Source organism: Anomaloglossus baeobatrachus (assembly GCF_048569485.1).
Source record: "Anomaloglossus baeobatrachus isolate aAnoBae1 chromosome 5 unlocalized genomic scaffold, aAnoBae1.hap1 SUPER_5_unloc_20, whole genome shotgun sequence".
Lineage (NCBI taxonomy): Eukaryota > Metazoa > Chordata > Amphibia > Anura > Aromobatidae > Anomaloglossus > Anomaloglossus baeobatrachus.
In genome coordinates this window covers 121,758-131,241 of record NW_027441796.1, presented here as the reverse complement: position 1 = coordinate 131,241, position 9,484 = coordinate 121,758, and the positions used below count along the sequence as shown (strand labels likewise).

General features: G+C 42.2%; 1 protein-coding gene across 2 annotated transcripts; it reads left to right on the top strand.

The window, feature by feature from the left end:
* Positions 1-4,866: 4,866 nt before the first annotated feature.
* On the top strand, positions 4,867-9,484 carry LOC142258975 (uncharacterized). 2 transcript variants are annotated; one of them, XM_075331518.1, is made up of 5 exons: positions 4,867-5,013; positions 5,143-5,322; positions 5,404-5,527; positions 5,611-5,724; positions 7,232-9,484. In XM_075331518.1, the coding sequence occupies exons 1-5, from the start codon at positions 4,936-4,938 to the stop codon at positions 8,251-8,253; spliced, it is 1,518 nt and encodes a 505-aa protein (XP_075187633.1). In that variant the 5' UTR covers positions 4,867-4,935; the 3' UTR covers positions 8,254-9,484. The 2 variants fall into 2 exon arrangements, with proteins under 2 accessions (XP_075187633.1, XP_075187632.1); XM_075331517.1 differs by having other exon boundaries at positions 7,229-9,484.

The window sequence follows — 9,484 nt, the reverse complement described above, 5'->3', positions numbered from 1 at the left end:
CAAAACTAGAGTAAAGCAGACGGCTGCAGACCACAGGTGGCAGCTTCACCTTGGCTGGTAATCCAAAATGGAGGTCTCCCCATGCTGTTTTTTTTCATTATTTATAAATAATTAAGAAAAAAAGTGGGGGTTCCCCCCCCCCCCCAAAAAAAATAGATTTCCAGTAAAGGTAAAGTGAACAGCTGTGGTGTGGTATTCTCAGGGTGGGAGGGACAATGGTTATTTGGCCCTTCTCAGCCTAAAAATAGCAGGCCGCAGTCACCCCAAAAGTGGCACAACCATTAGATGCGCTAATCCTGGTGCTTCGCCCTGACTCTTCATGTTGCCCTGATGCGGTGGCAAATGAGGTAATAAATGGTGTTGATGGGGTTGGGGTTAATGATATCATGGCGTCTATCAGATACCCGCCATCACTAACCTAGTCAGTTATAAAAAAAAAAAGACAAAAAAAAATTTATTTGAATAAACTCTCCCCAACACATTCCCTCTTTCACCAATTTATTGAAAAGAAAAAAAAATCCGGTCCACCGTAATCCTTTTTGGAAATCCCATGACGAAAATCCAGAATATAGGGGGCACGCTCAGAGAACATATCTCCCTTTTTCTGCAAGTGCAGACCCCCCATGTGATGAGTGTGGGTGCAGTGATGCTGCACTCACACTTCCTGGGTCCGCAGCATGACAGTGTGAGCTGCAGTAAGCTCAGTGTCACTACTAGCAGGGAGCCGACTGAGAGCCATTCTGCACATGCGGCCAGCATCTTTTTAGAAGGAGGAGAAGGGATCGTCACTGCAGGAGGTAACGAGAGACTGGGGATTGACAGGGGGTGACCTGGCTGGACCTGGGGAGACCTTTGATGTCACATCTGACATGTCAGATGCAACAGAACTCAGAGGAGGAGGATGAGCGCAGCATGCGCGGCGGCCATTTTAGATCATGGGGTTGAGTGTGGGACTAGGGGGGCACTTTGGCCACATCGGGGGACCAGGGAGGCGACTTATCTCCCATCTACATTGATTAATTATACCAGGTGGTAGATAAATCATTTTTTCCCACCTGAATCGTGATCGCTAGGGTCTGAGCTATCCCCGATAGCTGAAACCACAGAGATTTTCCGATGCTGAGGGGCGGTATACACTTTATTTCTTGCCGCTGTTTTAAAACGGCGAATCAGAATAAGTACCTTTTTGTGCTACCATTTTAATCCGTAAGGCAGTTATAAAGGGGTTAAAGATCTGTGAAAATCTTTTTCCTTGTTCGGATATTCAAGTAAATGTTGCGCATTTTCTCGTGATTTCCTCGGCTTCATTTTCATGTTCCTCTCATCGTATTTATTGTTTTTGCTTTTATGACGAGGCTGAAGTCGGTTTCTTATTCGACGATTTTTTTTAAAAAATTTTTAATGATTTTTAGCAACAAAAATAAAAAATCACAATATAATCCACTGCAGTGCGGAGCCCGGATGTGAATACACTGAAGAGCAGCAACAAAAATGATAAAACTGGCACAAAACTGGCATCAAAGTGGCACCGAAGGGTGTTGTGGAAAGGGTTAAATGGCCTTGGGCCACTGATCTATATAGGTGAAACCATAATAATATGAGAATAGACTGAAATCAGAGAACAATGGCGGCTTTCCCTTTATGATTACAAATTAATGCCAGAAACCCATTTACATCAGCCGGAAGAGAACTTTACAGAACACCAGTTACTTATTCACATCTGGGTGAATTGGCTATTTGCTCACTTTGGTGCCAGTTCTGATGCCCAGAACCCATTTGGGCCGGGCTGGAGTGACCTGAATCTGATGAGAGGCATCACTATATAATGGAGGTGTGAGATCAGTGACCCAAGGCCATTTAACGCTTTCAAAAAAGCCTCCGGTGCTCACTTTGATGGCCAGTTTTGTGCCACTTTTATAATTTTTGTAGCTGCTTTTAAGTGTATTCACATCCGGGCTCCTCGCTGTATTGTACTTTATTATTGGGATTTTTTTACGTTTGTTGTTAAACCTGTAAAAAGAAAAACAGAAAAAAAATCCAAATAAGAAACCAACTTCAGCCCCGAATAAGGAACTGACCAATAAGAAACCAACTTCAGCATCGAGTTTGTTATTGCTGATGTCGAGCGATACTGGTGGGAAAATGAGGGAAATGTCTGTTATTACCACATATATACCCTGCCCCCCTCCCGCAGTGACTGACAGCCGCTCAGCATTAGAACCTGCTGTCAGTCATTGCTGAGAGTATGTATACATCCACTGATCACTGTATACTGAGCGGTGACTAAAACCTCATCGGGGCCATCCCTATGACTGAAAGCCGGACACTGTCATATTATATGTTTCTGACCACAGGTAAATATTTCTTAGCTATTTAGTAACACTTATTATTTTGTATATATGGCTGATTTTTACCTGGTCGGGGCTAATAGAGATTTGGATTGACCGTGGTATTTTCTTATATTTCACATATTCCAAGTAGGGAGGCGGGAGGGGTCAGTTCAGTATTTAAGTATATTTAATTTCCTTCTTATCAGTGACCACATGACCTCTGTGTATGGGGGAGGAAGCACCGTCAGCTCTTTCCACCTTGAAAATAAGCCCTAGTAGGATTTTTGGGGCTTTTTTGACTATACTGTAATTAAAATATAAGCCCTACTCTAAAAATAAGCCTTAGCTGCGTTTCCATAGGGAAGTGTCCAAGCATCTTAAAAAGTTAAAGAATACAGCAGGACTCGTCATCAAAGAAAGCAGACATCCCCAAAAGAAAGCAGACTGACCCCCCCCCCCCTCCCCACCCAAAACAAAAATCAAACTTACCAGACCCCAAACAATTACAGTTGACAAGTACCGATGGTGGATGGGCTCTCACATAGAGATCTGTGTCACTGTCAGGTCCCTCACCATTCCCGCTGCATTGCACCGCAGAGCTGTGTATACAGTGACCGAGAAGGCAGAGGCAGTAATAAACCGTCTGTGCCTTATGTAGAGATGGACGGATTTCCTCTCCGTTGCTACATGTTTGCATATAGATGCACTGTTATGTAATGACATTGTAGAACATCACTACAGAGTAGGAGTCAGATCGCCCGGATGTTTAACCCCTTCACCCCGGCCAATTTTTCAGGGGGTTTTATTGTTTTTTTCGCTCCCCTTCTTCTGAGAGCTGTAACTTTATTATTTTTCAGTCCATTTTGCCATGTGGGGCTTGTTTTTTGTGGAACAAGTTCTACTTTTCAATGAAACCATGAGTTTTACCATATAGTGCACTGGGAAACAGCAAAAAAATTCCAAATGCAGAAAAATTGCAAACAAAGCGTGATTGCACGATTGTTCTTCAGATATTTTATTCTCTGTGTTTACTATATAGAAAAGCTGATGTGTCGCTGTGATGCCTGAGGTCGGTACAAGTTCGTAGACATCAAACATGAATAGGTTTACTTTCATCTAAGGGGCTAAAAAAAGAGGTTTGTCCAAAAAAGTGGTGCACATTTTGCGCATCCTGTAGCGTTCTCATGATCTATGGCTCAGTGACGGCTTACTTTTTCTGTCTCAAGCTGAAGATTTTAATTGTACCGTTTTTACGCAGATACTACAGTTTGATCGCCTGTTATCGCATTTTGCTCAAAATTTATGGTGACCAAAAAACATAATTTTGGCGTTTGGCATTTTTTTGCCGCTATATCGTTTATCAATCAGATTAATTGAGTTTATATTTTGATAGATCAGGCCTTTCTGAACGCGGCGATACCAAATGTGTGTATATTTTTATTTTTCTTAACCCTTTCATTGTCAATGGGGTGAAAGGAGCGTGATTTGAACTTTTAGTGTTTTGTTTTTTTTTAATTTTTGAAAACTTTTTTTTTTACTTATTTTTATTTTACTAGTTCCCCTAGGGGGCTATAAGGATCAGCAGTCTGATCGCTCATTCATTTATCCAGATCAGAGCAGCACTGGTCAGATCGGGAAAAATACTCATCTCCTGTATCCTGCAGTACTTGGCTGCTTGTTACAGGACCTAAGTCATGTGGGCTACAGGAGTCATCATATGACCCTGTACTACCATCACAACCATCGGATCCACGTGATCAGGTCACGTGATTTCCCGTGGAGGCCTATGAGTAAAGTTTTATGGCGATTGCGATTATACTGGGGCTGTCACAATTTGACAGTGCCATTTAAGAGGTTAACAGCCCCAGGCAGATCGCGGATCTGCTCGTATCTGCTAGGCACACATCTCAGCTGTACAAATCAGCTGAGGTGTGCGCCTATCACTGCCGGCAGCAGCAGGAGAGAATTAACACTGACCGCTAGGACATAATTTTACTGCCCGCAGTCGTTAAGGGGTTAAAGTCTACGAGCTCCGAAACCAGTTTAGAATATCTAAACTTTATTTACATAATTTTTCTAGTTTAGGAGTGAAATATAATGCGGGCACATTTTGTAATTGGGATCATTTTCACTATTTTGCTGCCTTCAAACAAGAAATGGGTGGTAAATTGTGCGTGAGCGAGTGCACAGATCCGTACGCCATGTGTGGCCCCTCTTCTTCCGTTAGAGACAAGAATACATCGAATCCTAATTCCATTGCACTGTTCTTAACCGAAAAACTGGGAAATGTGTTATTTTTGCTCTTTTGTATTTTCCTACTCTTATTCCGGGAGCAATTACGCTTTTTTTTTTCCGCTCACATTGCCATATGAAGGATTGTGTTTTATTATAAAGATCATTTGCTACTTTTATCGGTCGGTTGTACTACTTACATAGCACATTTCATGTTGAAATTTTTTTCCTACTCAAATGATATCTCACCTCCCTTATCTCCATTAATTTTACATATGGGCTCATCTCCTTCCCATTCAGGGCCTTTATAATATCGGATCCTCTCAGTGGAGATCTTCTATAGAAGAGAATTCTCCTGATTGCCCCGTGAAGGATGGATATGGCCAGGGACAAGATGGCGGAGAGGATGTTACACCTCACCCTAGAGATCCTCTTCCGGCTTACTGGAGAGGTGAGAGATTCTGATGACGTCACATTACATCATTCTTATCTATGGGAATAACGGATGGACAGAACTGGAGAGGTGAGGACTCTGGAAATGTCTGGAGTGAGATTTATTACTGTGTCTCTCTATATCCAGGATTACACAGTAGTGAAGAAGACCTCTAGTGAGCGCTGTCAGGCCCCTGTGTCTGAGGGATGGGGAAGACCCCTGAGCCCAATCACGGGGCCTCCACCTCACCCCCCGATACATGAGGACATCAATGACCAGAAGATCCTGGAACTCACCTACAAGATGATTGAGCTGCTGACTGGAGAGGTGACACTGCTGGGAATGCTGGGACATTATACAGTAACGCTATGAAGGGATCGGGGGTAACGGTATCATTGTATGTGTCAGGTTCCTATAAGGTGTCGGGACGTCACCGTCTATTTCTCCATGGAGGAGTGGGAGTATTTAGAAGGACACAAAGATCTGTACAAGTACGTCATGATGGCGGTTCCCCAGCCCCTCACATCACCAGGTAATAGACAGGACTAAATACACACGGCCTATAATTATCTGTATGTAAGGAATGAATTCAGTCCCTGTATGTGTCTCCTCCAGTTCTATCCAGTAAGAGGACAACACCAGAGAGATGTCCCCGTCCTCTTCTTCCACAGGACTGTAAACAAGAAGACCCCGATGTTCCTCAGGATGTGTTTCCTCCAGCTCTATCCAGTAAGAGATATCTACTCATGTACTTTCTGCACTAATTTTGTGTTTACATCTTTAGGCTTTCTGCTCTGGTTTTTCAGTTGTATTTTCTTTGCTTCTGCTTCTTCTGCTGTTTGCTTCTAGTGTCTTCTCTATGTTGTTTTGAAGGCAACTCAAAGACCTGCAGAGGGTTCATGAATACCCTGTTTCCCTGAAAATACGATCTACACCGAAAATAAGCCCTAGCATGATTTTATGGGATTTTTGGAGAATGCTTGAAATATAAGCCCTACTCCAAAAATAAGCCCTAGTTACAGTCAGAGCCAACGTTGGGAGGTGTCAAACTGCGCAATTTCACTGGAACCCAACTCTCTTAGTGATCCCATCAGTTGTATTCTAAGGTTGTTTAAGGACCTTTGATGATTTCAAAGTCATGTGACATGATGTAACCAAAGGTCTCTTAATTGCAGGAGTCTAAAAGAACTGAACAAAAGACAGGCTGGCATACAGGACTGGCATTAGGGGAAAGAGAGAGCAAACTGGACAATTTCAAAGGGCCCCCATTCTCCTAAGGGCCCCAGTGTTTATATGTCGATTTTAGGACTGCTTAAGGACGTTTTTGACAACATGTCATGTGACCAAAGATCTCTTAATTACAGAAGTCTAAAGCTGAAAAGGCGACAGGCTGGTGTCTATGTGTGTTCACGCCAGTTTTAACCAGCTTTGCCAAAATAGGCAGAGCATGACCAGAAGAAGGGTGTGATGCCACGGCTTCTTTAATTCGTAACAAACTGTGGCATTCGCTATGCCAGAAATCTTACTCTAGTCCCTAACATCATTTTTCAGTGTCCATCTCTGGTCTTGATGAACTGGAGCCCTAATGGTTATCTGCACAGCCCGCAAGACCCTGCTACCTGCTTTTACGTCGAACCACAGGCTTGGGCAGGCTAGCAAGAGTTATTCTCCAGACATACTGGTAGTTGTTGTGTATTATTGCTGTGAGCTGTTGTGGTGTTAACCCTTTTTGTCTTTTTGTTGCTGCCTTCCTGCTCTTGCTTTTCTCCGTAGTCCCTCACTGTTTATTTCTGTGAGTTTGCAATGTGTCCCATCCGTCTTAATCTATGTTTCCATCATTTTCCTGCCCCTTCCTTCCCTAGGGCTATAACATATTTGATCTGGTCAGGGGAGTTGTAAGGCATGGGACTCCGCCATCTCCAACTTCAGTGGTAATCCAGAGGTTAGGAATAGCTTAAGGTCTCCTAGCATGAGGGACAGTATAGGAGCCACCTGTTGCTGATTATCCTGGTCACATTGTGATAATCAGATTATTTACTGTAGCACATTCTAGAACTGGTGCTAGGAATGGGAGAGCCGAATTAACGAAGATGTAGCTCTTAGATGTTGAAATTGGAAAACAGATTCAGAATACATTTTTTCCTCATTTTAATTTCTGATGTTATGGTTTAAAAAAATAAATGTACTTTCGAGATAATATCATTAAAAATAATAACATTGTGTTTATTTTTAGCAGATGACTGTATTGGGGGTTCAGATGGAAATCTAATATCTTCAGAATTTATAACAGATGATGACAGTATCACACATGATAGATATGAAGAGCATGCTGCTGTCCCAGATATACCTCCAGTCCTTCCTCGGAAAGCTTTATCACATGATCTTTTCAAACAAGTCCAAAATTCCGATTTATCACAGAATTGTAAGCAAAATAAAAGTTACAGAAGTGATATGGAACATGAAGCCGCTCCTACAAGGGAGAAACCGTTTTCATGCCCAGAATGTGAGAAATGTGTTGCTCGAAAATCCAACCTTATTTATCATCAAAAATATCACACAGGGGAGAAGCCATTTTCTTGTTCAGAGTGTGAGAAATCTTTTGTTCAGAAATCGGAACTTGTTAGACATCAGAAAAATCACACAGGGGAGAAGCCATTTTCATGTTCAGAGTGTGGGAAATGTTTTATTCAGAAATCAGAACTTGTTAGGCATCAAAGAATTCACACAGGGGAGAAGCCATTTTTATGTTCAGAATGTGAGAAATGTTTTAACCAGAAATCAGAACTTGTTAGGCATCAAAGATCTCACACAGGGGAGAAGCCATTTTTATGTTTAGAGTGTGGGAAATCTTTTTACCAGAAGTCACAACTTGTTAGGCATCAAAAATCTCACACAGGGGAGAAGCCATTTTTATGTTCAGAATGTGGGAAATATTTTTACCAGAAATCAGAACTTGTTAGGCATCAAAGATCTCACACAGGGGAGAAGCCATTTTCATGTTCAGAATGTGGGAAATGTTTTATTCTAAAATCAAATCTTGTTACGCATCAAAGATCTCACACAGGGGAAAAGCCATTTTCATGCCTGGAATGTGGTAAATGTTTTACTAGGAAATCATCTCTTTTTGACCATGAAAAGGTTCACACAGGAGATAAACCATTTTTATGTTCTGAATGTGGGAAATGTTTTTCTCAGAAATCAGATCTTGTTAAACATGTGAAGAGGCTGCACAGGAAAGAAACCTTTTTCATGTTGTGAATAATTGAAATGTTTAAGGGGTAAATCAATTCTTGTCGACTATGAGAAAACCCACACAGTAGAGGAGCCATTCTTGTATTCAGAATTTGGCAGATATTTTTATCAATAATCAGGTCCTGTTGTGAGATGAGTCACATAGGAGAAATCATCATGATGTACTGTGATTCAATGGGTTTTATCCAAAAATCAATTGCTCCACTAAGAATTGGTCAGGGAAAGCACCATTTTCTTTCTTTTTAAACTTACTGTATTATTATGACCATAAGCCGCACCTAGGTTTTAGTGGAGGAAAATAGGGAAAAAAAATGTAGGAAAAAATGTAGTCATTACGCACTTATGGGGGAAAATGTGCTGCTAACACTGTTATGGGGGCAATATCCCCCAATTCTGTATTAGTGTCCCCCATCCTGGGCCCCTTTCAGTTATATATGTCGATCATTCTGGTGCATATGTCATTCTTCCTGGTAAATATGTTCCCTATATTTGTCCTATCCTGGTGTATATGGCTCGCATCCTGGTATATATGGCCCTCATCCTGGGCTCATCCTGGTATATATGATCCCTATCCTGGTATATATGGCTCTCATCCTGGTATATATGGCAATCATCATGGTATATATGGCCTTCATCCTGGGCTCATCCTCGTGTATATGATCCCCCATCCTGGGCCCATTCTGGAATATATCTTTTATCCTCGTATATATGTTCCTCATCTTGGTATTTACAGGTTAAAATGGGCCCCCTTACTTCTTGGGATGCAGGTTGCACCAATGATGTGTCTGCTTCTGCTGTCATCCTGGTATATATATCCCTCATCACGCTGCAGACATAAAAAAAAATGATTATACTCATCATCCCTCTGCTCCCCCAGTGTGCGGTCTCGTCTTTGACGGCAAGTGAATTCAGTGTGGAAGCGGCGCATCGCATGACGTCACTGCCACGCACCTGCAGTTACACGCGTATATCAGCTCCCGAAATATTCACTGCTCCCCATACCTGGGATTATGGACTTGGGGAGTAGTGAATATTCATTCTCTAATAGCAGACACACGTGATCACCCAGCTGCAGCATTAAGTTGGCGGCTGGGTGATCATGTGTGCCTGCTATTAAAGAGGATGAATATTCACTGCTCCCCACACACAATTCTACCCACCCCTCGATGCCAGCTTCAGTGCTCAGAGGTAGACGCGATTATGGGAGTGAGGAGCAGTGAATATTGAAGAGTGAGTA

Coding starts and splice junctions, on each gene's coding strand:
- LOC142258975 (XM_075331517.1), top strand. CDS start 4,936: ATGGATATGGCCAGGGACAAGATGGCGGAGAGGATGTTACACCTCACC. Junction 5,014..5,142: donor TCTTCCGGCTTACTGGAGAG/GTGAGAGATTCT, acceptor CTCTATATCCAG/GATTACACAGTAGTGAAGAA. Junction 5,323..5,403: donor TTGAGCTGCTGACTGGAGAG/GTGACACTGCTG, acceptor TGTATGTGTCAG/GTTCCTATAAGGTGTCGGGA.